General features: G+C 51.4%; 1 protein-coding gene across 6 annotated transcripts in view; it reads right to left on the bottom strand.

Moving 5' to 3' along the window:
* Positions 1 to 25,323, bottom strand: part of LOC140405379 (RNA-binding motif, single-stranded-interacting protein 2-like) — a 326,884-nt gene that overhangs the window by 85,864 nt on the left and 215,697 nt on the right. For all 6 annotated transcript variants that reach the window (XM_072493710.1, XM_072493706.1, XM_072493711.1 and 3 more), the window contains exon 3: positions 22,689 to 22,747. In XM_072493710.1, the coding sequence (XP_072349811.1) occupies positions 22,689 to 22,747 (59 nt within the window). The remainder of the gene's footprint in view (positions 1 to 22,688; positions 22,748 to 25,323) is intronic.

Raw genomic sequence — 25,323 nt, 5'->3', positions numbered from 1 at the left:
CCCAGGGGCGGAATCTCGCTGAGTGAGAGCTGCTGGTCAATAAGAGGCTGGTCAATAAGAGGCTGGCAACAGCGCCACTAGGGAGGCCGTGGCTGTTGCTGGAATGACAGGTTCGAGAGTTCCAGGATCACCCAGCGACCCAGGCCACAGGTAGGTAATGGGGGAAAGTGTGTGTGTGTGTGGAAGAGGGGAATAGCGGGTGGGCAGCAGGGACAGTGTGGCTGTCAGAGCCCCCCCCCCCCACCCATGCCCCTCTTCCTGATATAAAATCCTTTGGTCAGGCAATGAGTGCCTTTGATTGAGGGACTCCTTCCACCCTCAGGGGGTGACAAAATGGCTGCACAGTGTAACCTGTCGTGCACGCCTCGTGGCGACAGGCCCACCTGCGGCTGGACTAATACCAGAGGCTGTGGGATGAGGCCCTGAAGTGGTCACAAATTGGCCATTTAAGGGTCTCAATAGGTGGCAGAATGGGGAGGTTGACGACCATGGACCTGCTCGTCCAGAACTTAATTCTGGCGGAGACAGGAAGAGGGGCAGGGATTCAGATACAACACCGTCTGCCCTTCCTGCCTTCGAGCGTAGCAGAAGAGCGAGAGCAGAAGATTCTGTCCACAGCTTCATTATGGCCATTCAGCCCATTGACTCCGTGCTATCTCTCAGTAGATTAATCCAATTAATCCCATTCCCCCACTGTACCCCGTTGCCTCTTGTAAGTTTATTTCCCTCGAACGCCTATCCAATTTGCTTTTGAAACCTTCACCGCTTCCATCCCTCTCGTAGGCAGCGAGTTCCGGGTCGTTGCCACTCGCTGTGTCAAAAGGTTCATCCTTACATCCTTCCCCTTACCCAAAGCCTTAAATCTGTGACCCCCTAATCCTTAGACCATCAGCTAATGGAAACAGCTTTCCTTTGTCTACCTTATCCAAACCTGTCACAATTTGTTCATCCCGATCAAATCCCCCCACAATCTCCTTCGCTCCAAAGAGAGGGTTCCAGATTTCCTCCACCCTTTGTATGAAGAAGTGCTTCTGACATTATTCCTGAATGTCCTCCCTTGAATCTTAAGGTTCTGTCCCCTGGCCTCTCCACCATTTGCCCCTCTCAGTCACGTCAAATAGAACATAGAAGATAGAACATTACAGCGCAGTACAGGCCCTTCGGCCCTCGATGTTGCGCCGACCTGTGAAACCACTCTAAAGCCCATCTACACTATTCCCTTATCGTCCATATGTCTATCCAATGACCATTTGAATGTCCTTCATGTTGGCGAGTCCACTACTGTTGCAGGCAGGGCATTCCACGCCCTTACTACTCTCTGAGTAAAGAACCTACCTCTGACATCTGTCTTATATCTATCTCCCCTCAATTTAAAGCTATGTCCCCTCGTGCTAGACAGCACCATCAGAGGAAAAAGACTCTCACTGTCCACCCTATCCAATCCTCTGATCATCTTGTATGCCTCAATTAAGTCACCTCTTAACCTTCTTCTCTCTAGCGAAAACAGCCTCAAGTCCCTCAGCCTTTCCTCATAAGATCTTCCCTCCATACCAGGCAACATTCTGGTAAATCTCCTCTGCACCCTTTCCAATGCTTCCACATCCTTCCTATAATGCGGCGACCAGAATTGCATGCAATACTCCAAATGCGGCCGTACCAGAGTTTTGTACAGCTGCAACATGACCTCATGGCTCCGAAACTCAATCCCTCTACCAATAAAAGCTAACACACCGTACGCCTTCTTAACAACCCTCTCAACCTGGGTGGCAACTTTCAGGGATCTATGTACATGGACACCGAGATCTCTCTGCTTATCCACACTGCCAAGAATCTTACCATTAGCCCAGTACTCTGTCTTCCTGTTATTCCTTCCAAAATGAATCACCTCACACTTTTCTGCATTAAACTCCATTTGCCACCTCTCAGTCCAGCACTGCAGCTCATCTATGTCCCTCTGTAACTTCCTTCCGCACTGTCCACAACTCCACCGACTTTAGTGTCATCTGCAAATTTACTCACCCATCCTTCTACGCCCTCCTTCAGGTCATTTATAAAAATGACAAACAGCAGTGGCCCCAAAACAGATCCTTGTGGTCCACCACTAGTAACTGGACTCCAGTCTGAACATTTCCCATCAACCACCACCCTTTGTCTTCTTCCAGCTAGCCAATTTCTGATCCAAACCGCTAAATCACCCTGAATACCATGCCTCGTATTTTCTTTCGTAGCCTACCGTGGGGAACCTTATCAAACGCTTTACTGAAATCCATATACACCACATCAATTGCTTTACCCTCATCCACCTGTTTGGTCACCTTCTCAAAGAACTCAATAAGGTTTGTAAGGCACGACCTACCCTTCACAAAACCGTGTTGACTATCTCTAATCAAATTATTCCTTTCCAGATTATTATACATCCTATCTCTTATAAACCTTTCCAAGATTTTGCCCACAACAGGAGTAAGGCTCACTGGTCTACAGTTACCGGGGTTGTCTCTACTCCCCTTCTTGAACAAGGGGACAACATTTGCCATCCTCCAATCTTCTGGCACTATTCCTGTCGACAAAGATGACTTAAAGATCTTCTCATTGCCTTGAACATCTCACTAAAATCTCCCTTTAATTTTCTATACTCAAAAGGAATGCAATCCTGTGTGCAATAGGCACAGCGAATGCCGCCCCCTGCAGCAAGGTCACTCCGGGTCAAGGAATCAAACAAGTCACTGGTGTCCACTGTGCTCGGTCGGGAATTCCCGTTCGTTTTTAAGCTTTCCGACACAACCTCGGCAGCCACAAAAAAGTCAAAGCACCGGTTGTAGGGGCTCGTCCAGACTCCGTTTACCAATCACAATCTGAGGGACAGAGGAGGGAAGAAAGAACGAAAAACCAAAGACTTACATTTCTATGGCGCCTCTTCGCAGCCCTCGGGATATCCCCAAAGCGGTTCACAGCCACTGAAGTAGGTTTTGGAAGTGTTGCAATCTGGAAAGCAGCCAATTTGCACACAGCACGCGCCCACAAACAACGAGATAATGACCCAATAATTTGCTTTGGTGATTACAAACTATTTACAGCCCACAGGTAGGCCATTCAGCCCCAACGGCTCCGAGCCAATCATGGCTGATGGATAAATATTGGTCAGGACACCAGGATTAATTCTCCGGCTCTTGTTCGAGGCAGGCTGTCTGTGTTAAAAGCTGAGAGAAAGCAAATGGGGCCTTAGTTTAAAGAGGCAGCCAGGAAATGGCACCACTGACTGTACAGCACTCCCTCGGTACTGTACTGGAGTGTCAACCTAATTTTCCAGTCTCCCCTTCACCCCACAAGTGGGACCTGTGTCTGAAGTTATTTTGTGGCGTTTGTTTCGATCAACTACCCAAAGGGCCACTAATAAATCCTCAACCTTGTGCCACCTTGTTCTGCTGTCAGAGATTCACAGCACGGTTGCAGCAGAATTTACAGTGCAGAAGGTGGCCATTCGGCCCATCGAGTCTGCACCGGCCCTTACAAAGAGCACCCCACTGAAACCCACGTATCTACCCTATCCCCGTAACCCCCACGTAACATTTTTTAGATACTAAGAGGCAATTTATCATGGCCAATCCACCTAACCTGCACATCTTTGGACTGTGGGAGGAAACCGGAGCACCCGGAGGAAACCCACGCACACACGGGGAGGATTTGCAGACTCCGCACAGACAGTGACCCAAGCCGGGAATCGAACCTGGGACCCTGGAGCGGTGAAGCAACTGTGCTAACCACTCTGCTGTCGTGCTGCCCAGAAAAGGAAGTTAGTCAGCCTGTTGAATCCACACTTGCTTTCTGGAAGAGCAATTCGATGAGCCCCACTCCCCGCCCAATTCCCTGTAACCCTGCAAATTTTGTCCTCTTTAAATAATGATCCAATTCTCTTTCGAAAGCCATAACTGAAGCTGCCTCCACCACACTCTTAGGCAGAGCATTCCAGATCCTAACCACGCACCGTGCAACAAAATATTCTCTCACATTTGCTTCTTTTGCCAATCACCTTAAACATGTGCCCTTTCATTCCCAATCCTTCCACCAATGGGAACAGTTTCTCCTTATCGGCTCCGTCCAGACCCCCCTCATGTTTGAACCCATCAATCAACCTCCTCTCAATCTTCTTATTCTGAAACAGAACAAACTCAGCTTCTCCAATACATCTACATTAAGTCCCTCACCCCGGAAACATTCTTGTGAATCTTATCTGCATCCTCTCTCTCACATCTTCACATTCTTCCGAAAGTGTGTTGTGAAGAATTGGACCCAATACCACAGTTCAAGCCCGACCAGAAATTTGCTCCTCCATAAAGTTCCTGCTAGTTAGTGGTCTAGAGAACACAAAACAACGTAACAATATCTCTATTGTTTGTTTGTTTATTCAGAGGTTACCTGGAATATTGTCCCCCAACGATCAACCCTTACAATCACGCAAAATGTCAAGAGAGAATTCGGTGTTGGACTAAACACAGAGAAAAATAACTGAGAATCCTTACTCTACGCTTAAAAAACCCAAAACAGATTTCTGCCTACGAGCCAAAATTTGCGAGAAAGTTCTGGCCAGACCACAAGGTGGACATGGAGATGCCATCTTTCCCAGAATGCATCACGCACATCCAGATGCTGAACCTTTGACCTCTGAACAATGGGTGGTAGTTCATGTTCATAGGCGCCTCCTGTGGTGTCGAGATCTCTTCTTTTCCTGAGTGGAAGCTTATCCCACGCACAAGTTGCCAGATTGTATGGCGCGCGATGTATCGACGGCCTCAGGACATTGCCTGAGGCCCACCCCCCATGTTGCGCGGCGCGGCCGCTGCAGGCCGTGGCTGCCGTGCGCATGCGCGGCCATGGACCCGGCAATTCTCCAAGTCGTATTGGCAGCTAGAGCCGGGCCCTCTCCGCTGCCGGCATGCTAACCCCTGGCCAAATGGAGGATCGGTGGCCATTTTACCCCATTTTTTCTGTCGTAAAACGCCACCGTTGCCATGCCGGCGTGCGGACATAGCCCCAGAATCAGAGAATCCAGCCTGGTGTCTTTTTATTAACATTATGCCACCACTGGCTGGGTTTATTGGTAGCACTGAATCCTAAAGAGCAGAATTCCCTGCTGTGGCAAAACGCACAAATGGCGACTTAATTAGTGTCTGGAAGTCCACAAACATCAGCATGAAGCTGAAAAAAAACATGTCGTACAGTCACTAGTGTGGCACCCTATGGATTCACCAGTTGGACTTGGAAGAACGCTTGGAAGCAGAACAACCCCAGATTTTCCAATCCATCCTGGGGATTACCATTGATCAGAAACTGAACTGGACCCAGCCATATAAACACTGTGGCTACCAGAGCAGAGGTCAGAGGCTGGGAATCCTGCGGTGAGTAACTCACCTCCTGACTCCCCAAAGCCTGTCCACCATCTACAAGGCACAAGTCAGGAGTGTGATGGAATACTCTCCACTTGCCTGGATGAGCGCAGCTCCAACAACACTCAAGAAGCTCAACACCATCCAGGACAAAGCAGCCCCGCTTGATTGGCACCCCTTCCGCAAACATTCACTCCCTCCACCACTGACGCACAGTGACAGCCATGTGTACCATCTACAAGATGCACTGCAGCAACTCACCAAGGTTCCTTAGACAGCACCTTCCAAACCCATGACCTCAGCCATCGAGAAGGACAATGGTAGCAGACACCTGGGAACCCCACCACCTGGAGGTTCCCCTGCAAGTCACTCACCATCCTGACTTGGAAATACATTGTCCGTTCCTTCACTGTCGCTGGGTCAAAATCCTGGAACTCCCTCCCTAACAGCACGGTGGGTGTACCTACACCACATGGGCAGCAGCGGTTCATATGAAGGCAGCTCACCACCACCTCCTCAAGGGGCAATTAGGGATGGGCAACAAATGCCGGCCTAGCCAGCGTCACCCACATCCCGTAAAAAAATTATTTTAAAAAACTGCAGAATGGGCAGCCCTCACTGTGCCAGTAGCGAAGCTGGTTAAAACCATTCTCACCTGTGGGGATGACAGGCTGATGGTGAACCGGGGTGCAAAGCTGAGCAAGTACCCCATACCCAAAATTGAAGATCTATATGCGAAGCTGATTGGAGGTCAAACGTTTACTGTTCGACAAGACTCATGCCAACCAGTAGCTGGAGCTGGATAAGGGGTTGGACCAGTAAACATGCTTGCTCTTTGGAGTTTCATCAGCGTGTGCTATATTCCAAAGAACCATGGAGAATGTAGGCGCACATTCTAAGTGGATGGCGATGAGATCCACGACTGCTTACGTCACAGTTGAGAAGCTGCACTAGTGTTTTGCAATCCACGGGATACCAGAGCTCCCCATTTCAGACAACGGAATGGCTTTTCCCCGTGCCGGGGTTCAGAAATTTATGACTTTTAACAGAATAAAACATTTTCAGAATGGCTCCGTACCATCCTTTATCCAACTGGCCGAGAGGGCAATGCAGACTTCCAAGACTGGCTTGAAGAAGCAACTACCGGTATCTTCAAACACCAGTTGACTAGGTTCCTGCTATCATATAGGACCAACTCACATACAGCAACTGGAGTCCTTCCAGCTGAGCTGCCGATGGGTCGTCGGTTGAGGACCAGGCTAAGCCTGGTGCCCCCAAATTCAAAGGCAAGGGTGGAGGCAAGCCAAAGCAACCGGAAGAGGAACCACGCTTCGTTTAAATGTGTACGACCATTCGAGATGAACAATCCTGGGTTTGAGAAGAATTTCAGTAATGGACCAAATTGGGGTCAGGGGCCACAACAGGGCCTATGAGGTTAAAATACAGCAGGAAGCGTTGTGGGTTGCCCAACGAGTTGTGAGGCAGCACAGTGGTTTGCACCGCTGCCTCACAGCGCCAGGGACCCGGGTTCAATTCCAGCCTTGGGTCACTGTCTGTGCGGAGTCTGCACGTTCTCCCTGTGTCTGCGTGGGTTTCCTCCGGGTGCTCCGGTTTCCTCCCACAGTCCAAAGATGTGCAGGTTAGGTGGATTGGCCATGCTAAAATTGCTGCTTGATGTCCTCGGTTGTGAGGTTAGGTGTGGTTACGGGGATAGGATGGGGGAGTGGGTCTAGTAGGGCGCTCTTTCAGAGGGTCGGTGCAGGCTTGATGGGCTGAATGGCCTCCTTCTGCACTGTAGAGGTTCTATGAGTGAACTGTCAGATCTGTGAGTAACAGGCCAGAGTGTTAACCCCCAGGAAAGAGAGGATGGTGAAATGTTGGTACAAGGAACAAGTCTTTGTGGAATAAAGCCATCAGTAACTACCTCAACCTCAGTCACTGGAGCTACGTCACTCTACGAGAAAGAGGAAGTCACCGGTCAGACTGAGTTATTGATGGACTCGTGTAAAAGTCTTCATGATCGTTATTGATTTGGCAATTGTGTAATTTGATTATTCCCATGGGCAGCGGTCGTGTGACCCGCTGGTTCAGTCAGGGATGGGAGTTGGGAATTCACTGGACCGTGTTGGGACATGTCCCAGCAGTTGGGCCTGAGAGCCGGGTATGGAAAGACAGTTTCAACACACTCTGTAAATAGTTGGAATAAAATGTCGTTTCTGATAAGTTAATTGGTGGAGCCAATTCTCAAAGTTATCCCAGACAGAAAGACAAATGAGTCGGTAAGATCAAGAGTAGACATTTAGGAATCAAAAGGCGTTGCTAAGTGTCATGTGAGAGTACCTTTAAGAAATGGGTGTTTATAAATGGGTGTGTATATAAATATCTGTAGTGAGAGTACCTTTAAGAAATGGGTGTTTATTACTGCAGTGATGTGAGAGTGCGGGTGGAGCTGGGCTGTCTGTCAGCTTTTTACTTTCATTTTAGGCTGTTTGCTGCAGGGTGTGTTTTAGTTTTGTTTTCAGAGCTGGATAGCTGCAGTCACAGCCAGAAGGGGTATTAGTCTCTCTCTCTGTAATCTAAAAACTGTAAATCGATCCTTTGGTGATTTAAAACTAATAACTGCTCTCAGTAGTGACTTTAACCTGATGTGCTTCTGTTAAAAGTTCTTTTTTAAGTCTTATAGATGTGAAAAGGACAGCTTAAGGATTACTTAGTGTTGTATTCTTTGGGGGTTGTATTTGAATTGATGGTTTCTAAGATGTTCACTGTATGTTTTAAAAAGGTTAACTTGAGTTCATAGAATAAACATTGTTTTGCTTTACAAAATACTTTTCCATTTCTGCTGTACCGCACCTGTAGAGTGGGCCGTGTGCTCCCCATACCACAATCTAGTAAACGTTGTGGGTCAGGGGAACTCCATGATACACTTTGGGATTCTCCAAACCCTGGCCCATAACACTCAGTACAGTCAGAGAAAGTTAGCCAATTACGAACATTGGTAACAAAGACTTAACAGTCTTCTAGCAAAATACTGAAGGCAAAACTGAGGGTAAAAATACGAGAGGAAAAATAAATATTGAATGGCTGGACAACTGAGGGAGACTTGAAGAAAACCAGAGAAGAATAAGACAATGCTACGGCTATAGTGAAAACAAATACATTGTATAGAGTTAATTGGTCTTAGCTACAGGAGACACATGGGGTGACATCATTAGCCTCAGCACATCCGTGCTATCTTAAACATTCGGCCTAAGTTGACATATTCCGGTGCTGGGCACTGTGAGGAAGGTCAGCATGGTAGAATTTTGGATAGCACAATGGCTTCACAGCTCCAGGGTCCCAGGTTCGATTCCGGCTTGGGTCACTGTCTGTGCGGAGTCTGCACATCCTCCCCGTGTGTGCGTGGGTTTCCTCCGGGTGCTCCGGTTTCCGCCCACAGTCCAAAGATGTGCAGGTTAGGTGGATTGGCCATGATAAATTGCCCTTAGTGTCCAAAATTGCCCTTAGTGTTGGGTGGGGTTACTGGGTTATGGGGATGGGGTGGAGGTGTTGACCTTGGGTAGGGTGCTCTTTCCAAGAGCCGGTGCAGACTCGATGGGCCGAATGGCCTCCTTCTGCACTGTAAATTCTATGAAGACTAGCGGTGTGCAACGGCACGCACAAGACCATAAGACCGCATGTGACCCTATGGTCTCTGCTTGTGCACATGTCTACACGTGTGTCAAGGTTTGTGCATGCCTGTGTCGTCAAGTCCATACAATTACACTCGTGGGTTTGTGGAAAATGGGATACTTTTCCAACAAAACGCAGAATGGACACTGCTGTGAAATAAAATGGAGTTGGGAGGTCAGGTGACCTCTTTTTTTTCTGTCATCGAGGCTGGAAGCTAGCCCGCTTGTCTGGCAGAACATTAAGATGCAAATGTCCCTTTAGGACATTTCATTGAGAAGGCATTAAAATGCAACAAGCCTATGAATTAATAATATTTTATTAAGGTATTTGAAACTTTTTATAACAGTAACAAAAACAATGACATCAGCATGGTAAAATAAACATTTCCCCCCCCCCCCCAGTCCAATCTTCACACACTTAAACCATACAACACCAATCGGTCGGAATACTGCCTCTGCTGACATTTTAATTTTCCCCGGGAAAGTCGACGAACGGCCTGCCACCTCGGGGTGAACCCAACCATTGACCCTCTTAAGGCAAACTTTATTTTCTCGACACTGAGAAACCCAGCCATGTCACTAACCCAGGTCTCTATACTCGGAGGCTTCGAGTCCCTCCGGGCTACCAGGGTGGCAAAGGCCAGGACGTCAGCCTCTTTCGCCCCCTGAACTCCCGGCTCTTCCGACACTCCGATCGCTACCTCCGGACTCGGCACCACCCGTGTTTTTAGCACCGTGGACATTGCCTTAGTGAAACCCTGCCAAAACCCTCTAAGCTTCGGACATGCCCAAAACATGTGGACATGATTTGCTGGGCTTCCCACGCACCTCGCACACCTGTCCTCTACCCCGAAAAACTTGCTCATCCTAGCCGCTGTCATGTGTGCCCGGTGGACTACCTTAAATTGTATCAGACTAAGCCTGGCGCACGATGAGGAGGTATTAACCCTGCTTCGGGCATCCGCCCATAGACCCACCTCTATCCTTCCTCCTAGCTCGTCCTCCTACTTGCCCTTAAGCTCCTCCACCGGTGTTTCCTCCGCCTCCGAAAGTTCCTGGTAAATATCCGATACCTTCCCCTCTCCCACCCAGGTACTGGAGACTACTCGAATCCCCTGTGGCAGCAGCAGCAGAAAGGGCGGCACCTGTTTTCTCAGGAAGTCTCGCACCTGCAAATACCTAAGCCCATTCCCCGCTGGCAATATAAATTTATCCCCCAGCGCCTTCAAGCTGGGGAAGCTCGCGTCTATAAATAGATCCCCCATCCTTCTGATTCCTGCCCTCTGCCAACTCCGGAACCCACCATCTAGCCTACCCGGTACAAACCTGTGGTTATTATAAATCGGGGTCCAAATCAATGCTCCCTCCACTCTCTTATATCTCCTCCATTGCCCCCAGATTCTCAGAGCCGTCACTACGACCGGACGTGCGGAGTATCGGGCCGGCGAGAATGGCAGAGGTGCTGTTACCAATGCTCCCAGGCTGGTGCCTTTGCATGACGCCGCCTCCATCCGCTCCCATGCGACCCCTCCCCCACTTCCTGATCATGGCTATATTAGCCACCCAGCAGTAATTGCAGAAGTTTGGCAGCGCCAACCCACCCTCCCCCCGACTGCGCTCCAGCAACACTTTCTTCACTCGCGGGGTTATACTCGCCCACACAAAGCCCGAAATAATCTTATTCACCCGCTTGAAAAAGGCCTTAGGGATGAAGATGGGGAGGCACTGAAAGACAAACAGAAATCTGGGGAGGACCGTCATCTTCACAGTCTATACCCTCCCCGCTAGTGATAGCGGGAGCATGTCCCATCTCTTAAAGTCCCCTTCCATTTGATCTACCAGCCGGGATAGGTTTAACTTGTGCAGTACCTCCCATTCCCGGGCCACCTGGATTCCCAGATACCAAAAGCTCTTCCCTACCATTCTAAGCGGCAGCTCTCCCAGCCTCTTCTCCTGCCCTCTTGCCTGGATCGCAAACATCTCACTTTTCCCCATGTTCAATTCATACCCCTAAAATTGCCAAATTCCCCCAAGATTCGCATTACTTCCCCCATCCCCTCCAACGGTCCAAAATGTACAAGAGCAGGTCATCAGCGTAGAGCAAGACCCGGTACCCCCCCCCCCCTTGCCCCCTTGCCCCCCCCCCCCCGGCAACCAGCCCTTTCCAGTTCCTCGAGGCTCTTAACGCCATGGCCAATGGCTCTATGGCCAGAGCAAACAGTAACGGGGAGGGGGGCACCCTTGCCTCGCCCCTCGGTGTAGTTTAAAATACCCCAACCTCGGCCGGTTCGTACACACACTCGCTACTGGTGCCTGATAGAGCACCCGCACCCAGTCAATAAAGCCCTCACCAAACCCAAACCTTCCCAGTGCCTCCCACAGGTAATTCCACTCCACCCGATCCAAAGCTTTCTCCGCATCCATCGCTACCACCACCTCCGCCTCCTCTCCTTCTGAGGGCATCATAATAACATTTAGAAGCCTTCGAACATTGGCCTTGAGCTGCCTGCCCTTTACAAATCTCGTCTGGTCTTCCCCATCACCCCCGGAACACAGTCCTCTATCTTTGTGGCCAGTATCTTAGCCAGCGGTTTGGTGTCCACATTCAGTAGAGAACATCGGCCTGTATGACCCGCATTGCTCCGGATCCTTCTCCCGTTTCAGGATCAATGAAATCGAGGCCTGCAACATTGTTGGGGGGGGAGGACTCCCTTCTCTCTTGCTTCATTAAATGTCCTCACCAGCAGTGGGCTCAATATCTCTGAAAACCTCTTTTAGAATTCCACCGGGTAGCCGTCAGGCCCCGGGGCCTTGCCCGACTGCATGCCCTCCAGCCCCTCGATTATTTCCTCAATCTCAATTGGGGCTCCCAGCCCCTCCACAGGTCCTCCTCCACCCTCGGGAACCTCAACTGATCCAGAGATTGCCTCATCCCCTCCACCCCAGACGGGGGCTCCGATTCATATAATTTACTATAAAAGTCCCTAAACACCTCATTCACCCCGTTGGGTCCAGGACAGTATTCCCGCCTCTACTCTTTACTTTACCTATCTCCCTGGCCGCCTCTCTTTTCCTGAGCTGGTGTGCCAACATTCTGCTTGCCTTTTCCCCGTACTCATAGATCGCCCCCCTTGCCTTCCTCAACTGTTCCACTGCTTTCCCTGTGGTGAACAGCCCAAACTCCGCCTGTAACCTCCACCGCTCCCTCAGCCCCGCGTCCGGGGCCTCCGAGTATCTCCTGTCCACCTGGAGTATCTCCTCCACTAATCTATCCCTCTCAGCCCGTTCCACCTTTTCTCTGTGGGCCCGTATTGCGATTAATTCCCCTCTGACTACTGCCTTCAAAGCTTCCCAGACCGTCGCTGCAGAGACCTCCCCCGTATCATTTGTTTCCAGGTAGTTCTGGATGGACTTGTTAACCCTCCCACAGACCGCCTTGTCCGCTAGCAACCCCACATCCAGTCTCCACAGCGGGCGTTGCCCTCTCTCCACACTAACCCGTAGATCCACCCAGTGCGGGGCATGATCCGACACTGCAATTTCCGAGTACTCAGTGTCCACCACCTTCGGTATTAGCGCCCTGCTCAGAACAAAAAAGTCGATGCGAAAGTATACCTTGTGGACATGTGAAAAAAAGGAAAACTCCTTTGTCCTCGGCCATGCAAACCTCCTTGGGTCTACTCCCCCCACCTGTTCCATAAAACCCTTCAATTCCTTTGCCGCAGCCGGCCTCCTCCCTGTCCTGGATTTTGACTGGTCCAATTCCGGATTAATGACTGTGTTGAAGTCCCCTCCCATGATCAGGTTATGTGATTCTAAGTCTGGGATCTTACCTAAAACCCGCCTCATAAATTCCACGTCGTCCCAATTCGGAGCATATATGTTCACAAGTACCACTCGCACCCCCTCCAGCTTCCCACTCACCATTATATACCTACCCCCCTTGTCTGACACGATTCTCCCTGCCTCGAATGCCACTCGTTTGCTGATCAAAATCGCTACCCCCCTGGTCTTTGAGTCCAGTCCTGAGTGGAACACTTGGCTGACCCACCCCTTTCTCAATCTCGTCTGGTCTGTAACCTTTAGGTGTGTCTCTTGTAGCATGGCCACGTCCGCCTTCAGCCCCCTCAAATGGGCGAACACGCGAGCCCTCTTGACCGGCCCATTCAGTCCTCTCACGTTCCATGTGATCAGCCTGGACGGGGGGCTTCCAACCCCGTAGAAGTCCCGTTCCTTATGTGTGACCCACAGACGGGCTGGGTACAGCATCTCAAACTTCACCCCCTTCTTAAAGAGGGTCGTTTTTGCCCGATTGAACCCAGCTCACTTCTTGGCCAAATCTGCTCCCAGGTCCTGATAGATGCGCAACTCCCAGTTCTCCCACTTGCTGCTCCGTTCTTTCTTGGCCCACCGCAAAACGTGCTCTTTGTCCATGAAACGGTGAAAACGTACCACCATGGCCCTCGGTGTCCCGTTCGCTCTGGGCTTCCTCGCGAGGGCTCTGTACGCTCTGTCCAGTTCCAGGGGCCGAGGGAACGCCCCTGCCCCCATCAACGTCTCCAACTTGTCCGTCGCAGAGGCCCTCACATCCGATCCCTCACTGCCTTCAGGGAGGCCAACAATTCTGAGATTCTGCCTCCTGGACCTATTCTCCAGGTTCTCCAGCTTCTCCTGCATTCTTTTCTGGCGGTCGTTCATCATCCCCACCTTGCTTTCCAGCACGGTGAAATACTCCTTGTGCTCGGACAACTTTTGTTCCACCTCCTGGATCGCTCTCCCGTGGGTTTCCTGATTCTGAACCACTTGATCAATCGAAGCCTTAATCGGGTCCAGCGTGTCCTTCTTCAGCTTGGAGAAGCAATCCTCGAAAATCTTCCCCAGCTGCTCCATCGACCACTGTGCCGTCTCCCCGTAGCCCTTGCCTCCGCCATGCTGTCCCGTGTTACCGGCTCTGCTTGCGTCTCCCTTATAGGACTTTGTCATCTCACATGGCCACTTCTGGTCCAATTCTCCACACACCGGAGGGGGATTTCTCCTCACTGTCTCACTCATCACTGCTTTATCCCATAAAATCCCCCCCAAAACAGGGGAAAAAGGCCCAAAAGTCCGTTACTGGCAGAAGCTATCAAATGTGCGACCTACCCCTTCATGGCCGCCACCGGAAGTCCAAGCCTATAGATTAATGAAAGCCATTGTCCAAATAACCGTTCACAATGAACAACAAAGAACAAAGAAAAGTACAGCACAGGAACAGGCCCTTCAGCCCTCCAAGCCCGTGCCGACCATGCTGCCCGACTAAACGACAATCTTCTACACTTCCTGGGTCCGTATCCCTCTATTCCCATCCATGAACTTGCTGACTTTTTGGCTTTGGAATAGAATTCCACAGAATGTTGTGAGAAGGGAGATAGATGCAAAAGGGGTGAAACTCCAACACATCTGTGTGCAATAGCCAGGTCGTCAGAGACTACTTGTGTGCACAATGCAAAACATATTGGCCGGGATTCTGCGAGCCTCCACGCCAAAATGGCGCTTGGTACGGGGGCGGAGAATGGGGCCTCAGCCCTGCGATCGGGTCCGACGCCAGGACGCGATTCGCCGGCGACCGGAGAATCGGCACACTCCACGCGCAGTCGACGCAGCGCCGATCAGGGTCCGTTGAAAGAGGCCCCCGCGGTGATTCTCCGCGGTCGACAAGCCAAGTTCCCGCTGGCGTGGTTCCCGTATGGTTCCACCCGGCGGGAGCTCGGCGTCGCGGCTGCGGTGGGCGTCATGGTGGGGCGCGGGGGATCAGTCTCTGGGGTTGCCTCCACGACGAGCAGGCCCGTGATCGGTGGCCACTGATCGGCGGGCGCGCGCGATCTGGAGGGGGCCTACCTTCTTCCACGCCGGCTCGCTGTGTGGCTCCACCATGTTGCGCGGTGCCGGCGCACAAGCGACCGCCGCGCGCATGCACGGACCTGCGGCGAGCAGTGCAGGGCCGCGTATGGCAGCTGGAGCAGCGCGGAGCACTCCAGTGCCGTGCTGGCCCCTGTGGGCAAGAATCGCTGGGCCAAGAGGCCCGTTGGAGTCTTTCACGCTGGCGTCAACACTTAGCCGCGTTTTTGGAGAATCCCGGCCATTAGATGGTCACCTGACAGAAACCAGGGGCTGCAATTGGGGAGTATGGAGTGAGGCACTGCGAAGGGTAAACGGGACCTCCTCTTGTGCAAGGATGAGACTGATACAGTTTAAGGTGGTGCACAGGGTGCATATGACTCGGGCGAGAATGAGTGGGTTCTTTCAGGGGGTAGCAGATGAGTGTGAGAGGTGTGGGCGGGGGCCAGCGAATCATGTGCACATGTTTTGGGGTTGTGAAACATTGGGAAGATTCTGGGCGGGAGTGTTCGCGGTCTTAGCCAGGATAGTGGAGGAGGGAGTGGAGCCGGACCCTTTGGTGGCGATATTTGGGGTTTCAGAGAAGCCGGAGCTCATGGAGAGGAGGAAGGCCGATGTCTTGGCCTTCGCCTCTCTGATTGCACGGCGATGAATTTTGCTGGAGAGGCGGTCGGCATCGCCACCGGGGGCAGCAGCGTGGTTGGGTGACCTGTATGACTTCCTGTGGTTAGAGAAGATAAAGTATGAGTTAAGGGGCTCAGCAGGGGAGTTTGAGAAAAGGTGGGGGATGTTTCTCTGCACGGGGGCGGAATCAATCTTCCTGCACGCAATCGGGACCGGCTCCCCGATTCTGCGTTCCCCGAAAAGCGACGTACTCTGAGGACCGACCAACCCTAACCCCACCATTCTACGCCCCTGACCGGCCGAAGTCCCGATGGCGTGGATCTAACGTGGTCCGGCCGGTTGGGGCGCCTTATAGGTGGCCGGGGAATGATTGTGCGGGCGGACAGGGTTGGTCACACGGCAGGTCAGTGGGAGGGGTCTATTTTCAGGGTCCACCATCCACGGCCGTTTTTCTTTTTTTTAAAAATATATTTATTCTCCATTTTCACATTTTCTTCAGAGTTTACACCCCACCAACAAACAGTAAACGGTAACGAATACAAAGTCAATCCCCTTATCACCAACAACGATCCCATCCTCCCACCAACCCCCAAACAAAGGCCCACTTGACAATATAAGCATCAAATAAAACAAACTCTCCCAAGGTGGGAAAAAGAAAAAAAAAAAAGGAAAAAAGAAAAAATCAGGAATCGGCCCATGTCTCCATTGACAGATACAGTCCATCCCCCTCCCCAAACCCCCCCCCCCCCCCCAATATTCAACGCCATCCAATCCCCGAAATTGTACCGTGAATGACACCCATGAATTGCAGACACCCCCCACCCCCCCCTCCCAGACTCCTCCCCTCCACTTCCTCTTGTAAACTCCTCCCCCCCAACCTCGGTTCTTTCCCCCAACTTTTCACTCCGGCTAGACTCACCGGAACCTGTTCTACCAGGCTCCGATGGCCGCAGCCCCTTCCCCCACCTCACTCCCGTTCACTGGCCAGCTTAAACCGGCCAGCGTGGAGACCACCGCCCGGGTCTCCTTCCCCCTTGCCCGGTCCCAGGAAAACCAAGAAATCCCCTTTAGTACACAGCTCCAGCATACACACCCAAGCCCCAAAGAACCATCATTGCAAATGAGAGTCCCAACTCTTCCCTTGTACAAATATACAGCGTCGACTCATTTAGTACGTACACCAACACGCAGTGAAACAATAAAGTTACATGAGGCTACATCGGTACACGACCATTTCTCAATTCTGCCACAGTCCTTCTGCCTTCGCAAACTCCTCCGCTGCTTCCGCTGTCCCAAAATAAAAGTCCTTGGATTTGTAGGTCACGCTCAGTTTAGCTGGATAGACAATGCCGCACTGCACCTTGCTGATGTACAGTGCCTTCTTCACCCGGCTGAAGGCAGCCCGCCTCCTCGCCAGCTCCACCGTAAAGTCCTGGTATATGCATATACCAGCTCTAGCCCACTGCACCACCCGCTTCTGCTTTGCCCAGCACAGGACCTTCTCCTTCACGCTGTACCTACGGGAACACACAGTTACTACTCTTGGCGGCTCACTCGCCTTTGGTGTAGGCCTCCACGACCGATGAGCCCGATCCAGTTCATACCAGGAGGGATCGTCCCCCTCCCCCAATAGCTTCGCCAACATCGTGGCAAAATACTCCGTCGGCCTCGGGCCTTCCACCCCTTCGGGCAGCCCCACAATCCTCAAATTCTGTCGCCTGGATCTGTTTTCCAGGTCTTCCATTTTGGCTCGCAGACCCTTGTTGGGTCTCGATCACCCTCCGCAACTCCTTTCCCATCGAGGTGAGTTGATGTGCTGCGATAATGCCTCTTCCACTTCAGTGTCTCACCTTGCTCCCGCACCTCCGCCGCTGCGCTCGATACCGCCGCCCTCACCGGGGCAATCGCCTCCTCCACCAGCACTTTCCATACCGCCCCCATCTCCTTCTTCATCGCTTCCATGTGCTTTGTGAACTGTTTTTCAAGTTCCACAACCATCACTTTGGTCATTTCTTCTGCCGTGAGCGACGCGGCCTCCCCGGTGCTCCAGCCTCCACTTTCCTTACAGTTCCTGCGCTGACCTTTCCACTCGCCGGTGGACTTTCATGAACCATTTTTTCACGGCCGTTCTTTCCCCCCAACTAGGACATTTCACCTCACTGTGCCTTCTGACAGCTTTTGCAGCCTCCATTGCCCCTGGGACCGGGCGTTAAGACCCCGAAAATTCCGTTCCCGAACGGAAGCCCTCCAGTGTGCGGCTGCCTCCCGCCCGCCGTCACCGGAAGTCCGCCCTCGCCAGTTTTTCTTAAGGCACATTTTGGGAGCAGCCACAGAGAGAGAGAGGGAACAGACAATTTGGGCTTTACCTCCCAATTTTAAGATCAAAACCGGGTTTTCGCCATAGGGCGACAACTGCATCTCAACTGGAGTGAAGCCAGAATTTTGCTACTGCAAGCAGTAAGCTCTGAATCTATTGTCAGAAGATGTCAACCTCCAATCCCTCAGTGAGCCAAATGGAAATGCAACATTTTAAGGTTGAATTTCACGAGAATCAGAGGCGACTGTGAAATTCTGAGCTTTTAAAATCTAAGTGCATCACCTTTTGTCGTATGTGCCTGTTTGCGAATGAGTGAGTGCTGCTGGAAATGCATTTGGGTGTTGAAAAATAAACATTTATCCTCCATTTTGTTTGAAACTTACAAGAAACTTACAAGAAACGGGGCAGCATGGTAGCATTGTGTTTAGCACAATTGCTTCACAGCTCCAGGGTTCCAGGTTCGATTCCCAGCTTGGGTCACTGTCTGTGCGGAGTCTGCACATCCTCCCAGTGCGTGGGTTTCCTCCGAGTGCTCCGGTTTCCTCCCACAGTCCAAAGATGTGCAGGTTAGGTGGATTGGCCATGATAAATTGACCTTAGTGTCCAAAATTGTCCTTAGTGTTGGGTGGGGTTACTGGGTTATGGGGATAGGGTGGAGGTGTGGGCTTGGGTAGGGTGCTCTTTCCAAGAGCCGGTGCAGACTCGATGGGCCGAATGGCCTCCTTCTGCACTGTAAATTCTATGAAAACCTGCCTTTTGTCTGTTTTCGAGAGTTACAACACTCGAGGAGCTAAGACACTCTTTTCCTCTTTAGGCCACACCCGTCTCCAGTTAGTTGAGGGGTGGAAAAAGGAGGAGAAATCCTGCCACCTCTTGGTAACAGTGTACATGCCCAACGTGTGGTTGTTGTGCACATCTACATGCGTGCTTGCGTGTTGACATACGTGCTGAAGCGTGCACCTGCATGGCTTTTAGGCGTGTCTGCACGCATGTAGATATGAAATGAAAATGAAAATGGCTTATTGTCACAAGTAGGCTTCAAATGAAGTTACTGTGAAAAGCCCCTAGTCGCCACATTCCGGCACCTGTTCAGGGAGGCTGGGACGGGAATTGAACCGTGCTGCTGGCCTGCCTTGGTCTGCTTTCAAAGCCAGCGATTTAGCCCTGTGCTAAACCAGCCCCTGCTCGCCCAGGTGCCCGTTGATGCGTGCTGTTGTGTGAGTGCTTGCGTGTCTGCTAACCAGACTGCTGAATCTTGCTGTCTAGATGCCCGGAGTGAGGTATCAGTGGGCGGGTGGCACCCAAGGATCCATCTCGAGCCAAATTCTGCCCTATCGCGAGAAGGAAGAAGGGATAACTGGAGGGAGGGGGGTGGGGGGGAAGGGCACAGCAGGAGCTGAAGGGTGGAAGTCAGAAAGAGCAGTTTGCCCTCGCCCTGCATTTTGAGCTGAAGGAGGAATCAAGTCTTAATGCCTGACTTCAGCAACAGCTGCTGGCCAAATGTGAAGAGTGCAAAGAGAAACTGACAGCTGGGAAATTAATTAGAGGGAGTTTGAGGCCGTGTTTCCTGGTAACGTGAAGTTGTTCTGCTTTTCACTGGGTCATGGTAAAAGGCAGTCCCCACCAATCTTAGCTCGAAACTTTCTTTGTCATGCCAAGCCTGACGTACTTGAATGCGTGGTCCCTTTATGCTGATTTGCATTGCACCCGCACAACTTCACGATAACACTGCCCCTCCCAGCTTTTAATCTCAAATTATGTTGGGCCATAGGCACACGGGGAACGTAACGTGAAACAAGTTACTTTCCTTCAAAAGAATATGTTTCAATAAAGGCTGCCAGAGAGAGAGAGAGGGGGCAGTTAAAATATCAGTGAGGGTTTTCAAGAGGAGACAAGAGGCAATTTGGCCCATCTTGCCTGTAAGCTCTTTGGTAGCAAGTCGGCCAGCTTCCTCCATCCTCGTCAGCGCTCTTCTTTGAAGAAGATGCTGTAGCTGGCAACTTTGACACAAATGCAAATGGCTCAAGGCTATCCATTTCCTTCGGTGCTGCAAGTGTTTTCAAAGTGGCCATTTTGAAGAGGTTTGAACTGGGAGTGAAGGGCATGTTTTAAATCAGCAATCGTGCCCGCTTACAACCTGCGGAGCGCCAACATGGAACAGCAGACTGCACGTCAAGAGGTTGTACAAGATACAGGTGAATCATCCAACACTGGCCTCGGGATTTTCAAACTCGCCGATACTTTGACATGGACGGATATTGTTTTATCTCCCCTTTCTCTGCCCTTGGCGAATGTGAGGGCATCGGCACTGACCTCTGACCTTTCCTCCCTTCATGTCGACGTACGCCTTCTGTTTCAACTGGGGCGTGGGAGAAATCAGCTCCTGATCACTGATCCTTGCTGGAAACGTGTGGCAGCCAGGCCAGGTCAGGGTTACAAACGTTCCTCAAGTCGAATAGCCGAAAGCAGTAAAGGATGGGCAACATTGAGTCACGTTTTTAAAGAAAAAAAGACAGGTTGTACTCCCCACCCCCCCCCCCACCTCAGAATATGCGCGACTGCCAAGGTCTTAAAAGTTTTAAATCATAACATTCACTTCTGGTTCAAAAAAAAAAAGAATTAAACGCAGTATTACCAAGTATTCCATTGCTTGGGAACTTTTTTTAAACTGTGAGGTAATTTGCCCTTACAAGAGACTGAACTCCCGACAAATTAAAGTCCAGAGGACTGAAAGCAAAATTGCGGGGGGAGGGGGATGGGGGGTTAGAAGGCAGAGGTCAAATCTAGCAAAACTCCCATGGCAACGATTCGTGGGACATGTGGTAGGTTATTGGCTCCTTAATTACCATGAAAGTTGGCCCTCGGGGCAGTGAATTCAAAGCGCCGCAATTTTATTTGGGTTGCCCATCGCGGAGGTTGAGGATCGCGGTGGCTTATAAAATGGCCCCTTCGGTCACCCTTGGGAGGGCTGAAGGTGGATCCACTCGCCGCTCCCACCCCCCCTTCTCCGACAAACCCCCTCCTTTGGCTCGCCAACCTCAACAGGAAATGCTGCTGGAAGAACACCGAGTTCTGTGTGTATAAATACTCGCACAGATGCCATTACATGTTTCAGACTACTTCATTGCATGCTTTCTCTCTCTCTCTCTCTCTCTCTGGTTGCCTCTGCAACAGAGTTGTCCGCTGGAACCTCCCGAGTGTTCCATGGACCAGCCCGAATCTCAGGAATGTGAAAGCCGGAGTGTGCGTTTGAACAAAATGATATGCCTCTGCAAAGAGCTTCGTCTCAAACCTGGTGTTTGGCCGAGGGCAACTCCGCTACTTTCTGTGGGGTGGGGGCGAGAAAATGTCGACGCAGTTTTGAAATAAAGAAAAGGACCCTTCTTTAAAAATCTGCAATTAAAACTTTTCCCCGCAGACAAAGGCTCTAACTGTGGCACTCTTTGCTTTGTAGGCTATTTGCCAGCTCCCCTGCTCTGCATTCATGGAACTGCAGTTCATTCACATCCCCCCCCACCCCCCTCCCCCGGGGCAATGACCAGAAAATCTTGAGCCTTTTTGCTCAGAATTAGCAGCAAGGAAGTAAAGATTACCAACCCTGCCCGGCTCCCACTGCCTGAGACACACAATTTCAGCTTCAAACCGTGCAGTGAATACATGACCCTCAACAGGGGTACAAACCCGTTTCGTTATCGCCAACCTGAGCTCGTCTGACGCTCTGCTGGCCACGTCCTAACCCACCGCCACCCCTATGCTTGCTGGACCAACGTTGATTCCTGACCTGGGAACACCTCCATTTTTAAAATCTCATTTTCGTTTCCCCTTCACGGACTCTGTAACCTCTCCAGCCCCACGGCTCTCCGAGAACTCTGCGCTACTCTAATTTTGGTCTGGTCTCTTGTGCTCGCTGAGTCCCATCTCTTCACCATTGGCTGCCTAGCTCAGGAATGTCTTCCTTTCCGTAAGGGAATCAAGGGTTATGGGGATAAGGCTGGGGGGGGCGGGGGGGTTTGAACACTTCAGATCAGTCATGATCACATGGAACGGCGGAGCTAACTCGACGGGCCGAATGGCCTACTTCGCCTCAGCCTCCCGCTTCCTTTCAGGCCTACCTCTTTGTCCAAGCCTTTGGTCACCTGTCCTGATATCTCCTCATGTAGCTTGGTGCAAAATATTGGTTCTGATAAAGCTCCCTCAGGACCTAACTATTTCAAAGGTGCTATATCAATACAGGTTGCTGCTGTGAACACAGCCACCAAAGTGGTCGAATTTCGAAAACATTTTTGCATTGCTGGTTTCACTGAGCAACGTCAACAACCCATTTGCAAAGCTCATCGAACGGTAGCGCCACAGAACTGCCCGCGGTATAACTACAGTTACCAGAGCAAGTTGCTCCTCCATTGTCAAAGAAAGCACAAAGATCTCTCTCCGTCCTCATACACTTTGCCGAATCAGACCCGTTATTGGGTGACTGGTTAAAACCTCGCATTAAAAACAAATCGCAGTGGCTTTCTCACACCCTTGCTCCAAGTCTCCAACACCATTCATGCACAACACTTAACCCCTGGCTTCCAGAAGGAGAGCTAGAGCAGCTGAAGATAGCTCCACAGTTGCGAAGACCCCTCCAACCTTCCTCGCTTTTCTCCATGCCACTTCCTGCCAGCGCGGATTTAAATCAGGGAATGCCACCTTTGGGAATGACAATGTGAATGGAAGGACGGGATTGGGGGGGGGGGGGGGGTCATTGATGTGTCATGTCCCCTGGCCCTGCCTTCTAAGTCCTTTCATGTCAGATAGTGTGGAAGTAGAGTCTCCTACCTTTGCACTTGTTCGTTGTCTTGTCCAGAATGGCCTTTGTGGAAACTATTTTACCATACCTGTTTCGAAGAAAAGAGAGATTTAGAAACAAAATGGCAGACACAGGAATTTGGATCAATGTCAGGGCCACCAGAGCAGGTAATCTAGGCGGACACCCCAGTGGGGTCCTGGTGGAGCGCTGCGCAATCAGAGGTACCATCTTTCAGGTGGGCTGTTAAACTGGAGTGCAATCTACCGATCTTGGTTGGGTGTCAAAAAATCCCATCCCCGGCCCCCATTCGAGGGAGAGCAGGGGGAGTTCTCCCCAGGGCGCTGGGCAATATTTACCCCTCAGCCAACATGACAAAAAAGCAGATTATCTGGGTCATTATCATAGTGCTGTTTGTGGGAGCTCCGTCCGCCAGTTGGTTGTCGGCTCTCTGAGACTACAACAGTGAGTACACATCAAAAAGTACGGCAATGGCTGCAAAGAGCTTTGGGACTTCCTGAGGCAGTGAAAGGTGCGACATAAACACTCCTGTTTTCTGTCAGGCTAACGCCAGTTCAAACCCTATTTCTCCTCCTTACCGCCTGATGGGCTGATTCGACCACAGGCTTATCTTTCAGCTCTGATTTCCCATAATCCTCCTGGCTCCATCCCAAATTTTTTTCTGCTTAAAAGACTCCCAGATGCGGACATGGGCCCACCCTCTCCGTGCCTGCGGGCTGCCTCTCTCAACTCAACAGGTGGCCATGGTCACCACACGGCCGCCCCACCCCCTCCCCTGACCCCTGACTGGTCCCCACCTAAAGGTCAGGGCCTCTTTCGAGTGAGAAAACAACCAAGTGCTGGATTAGACCACCCACGTTTTCCGACACATCCTGAACGGCAGCTTTATCCCACCGAGCACATCTTCCTGTTCATGCACATTACTACAGTTTTAAAAAGGCAAGTGACACGATTGCTCAATCTGCAGCCATTGAGACAAGACTGGCCTTTAAATGATTAAAGTGCTTTTTACCCAATTTCCTGACATCAAAGATACCAAAATCCCAATTAGTGCCTGAAAAGCATTCAAAGTCGATTCCCGAATCAGTCACGCCGGCACTTGCTATTTAAATGATTTATTTCATGAGGAATGTGTGGGGAAATGTTGAAAAGGGGCACCCTAGGGAACCTGGAATCCCTACATTGCATAAGGAGGCCATTCAGCCCATCAAGTTTGAAAGAAACCCTCTGAAAGAGCACCCTGCCTAGGCCCGATTCCTATAACCCTACTAAACATTTTGGACACTAAGGGCAATTTAGCATGGCCAATCCACCTAACCTGTACATCTTTGGACACTAAAGCACAATTTAGCATGGCCAATCCACCTAACCTGCACATCTTTGGACACTAAGGGACAATTTAGCATGGCCAATCCACCTAACCTGCACATCTTTGGACTGTGGGAGGAAACTGGAGCACCCGGAGGAAACCCACGCAAACACGGGGAGGATGTGCAGACTCTGCACAGACAGTGACCCAGCTGGGAATTGAACCTGGGACCCTGGCGCTGTGAGGCAGCAGTGCTGACTGAGCCGGAGCTCTCTCAGGTGCAGATAAAAGATCCCCACGCCACTATTGCGAGGGGATTCTCCAATTATTTGTCGCTTCACCAACATTATTAAACCAGACTATCTGACCATTATCACATTACTGCCGGAGGGAGCTTCCTACGCTCAAAGTGAGTGCTGCCTATCAGACATTACAACAGCAACTACACTTCAAAAGTACTTGGTGAAGGACTGTTGGATATCCTGCAATTGTGATTCTCCATTGCCCGAAGCCGAAATTGTATCCGGCGATCGGGCGGAGAATCGGACGGCATTAGCACATCGCTTTGAGGCCCTCCCCCGATGGGCTGAGTTCCCGACAGCGGGGTCGCGTGTGGTCTGAGTTTTCATAAACCCGGCGTGGCAGCTGCAGACTATGTCCAGCGCCGCCACAGTCGGGCGGGAGTCGTGCTGCCGGGTCCGCGCGCGGCCGGCGCGACTGCAGGAGGTCGTCGTCGTGCGCATGCGCGGCCACGGGCCGCGCAATTCTCCGGCCATTTATGTCGGGAACGTCGGGAGTTTTACCCGGTGCTGCTGCTAGCTCCCCATTGGGCAGAGCGTCAGTGCGGGAGCAGGGCCGACTTTTTCATTGTAAAACTAGACACTTCCTCCGGACATAGCCGGAAAATCGGAGAATCCAGCCCATGAGATATATCACATAAAATCGTCCTACACCCTTGAGTCCACCCCTCCCTCCACGCCACATGGTGATCCCCAGTCCCTGCTCCCAATATGCCCACATCCGGGGCGGGATTCTCCGCAATCGGCGCGATGTCCGCCGACCGGCGCCAAAAAGGGCGCAAATCAGTCCAGCATCGCGCCGCCCCAAAGGTGCGGAATCCTCCGCACCTAGAGGGGCTAGGCCCGCGCCGGACTGATTTCCGCCCTGCCAGCTGGCGGGAAAGGCCTTTGGTGCCCCGCCAGCTGGCGCGGAAATGACTTTGCCGTGCGGCGCATGCGCGGGAGCGTCAGCGACCGCTCACAGCATCCCCGTGCATGCACAGTGGAGGGGGTCTCTTCCGCCTCCGCCATAGTGGAGACCATGGCGAAGGCGGAAGG

The sequence above is a fragment of the Scyliorhinus torazame genome, chromosome X (assembly GCF_047496885.1).
Source record: "Scyliorhinus torazame isolate Kashiwa2021f chromosome X, sScyTor2.1, whole genome shotgun sequence".
Taxonomy (NCBI): domain Eukaryota; kingdom Metazoa; phylum Chordata; class Chondrichthyes; order Carcharhiniformes; family Scyliorhinidae; genus Scyliorhinus; species Scyliorhinus torazame.
This window is presented reverse-complemented; position numbering and strand designations above follow the sequence as displayed.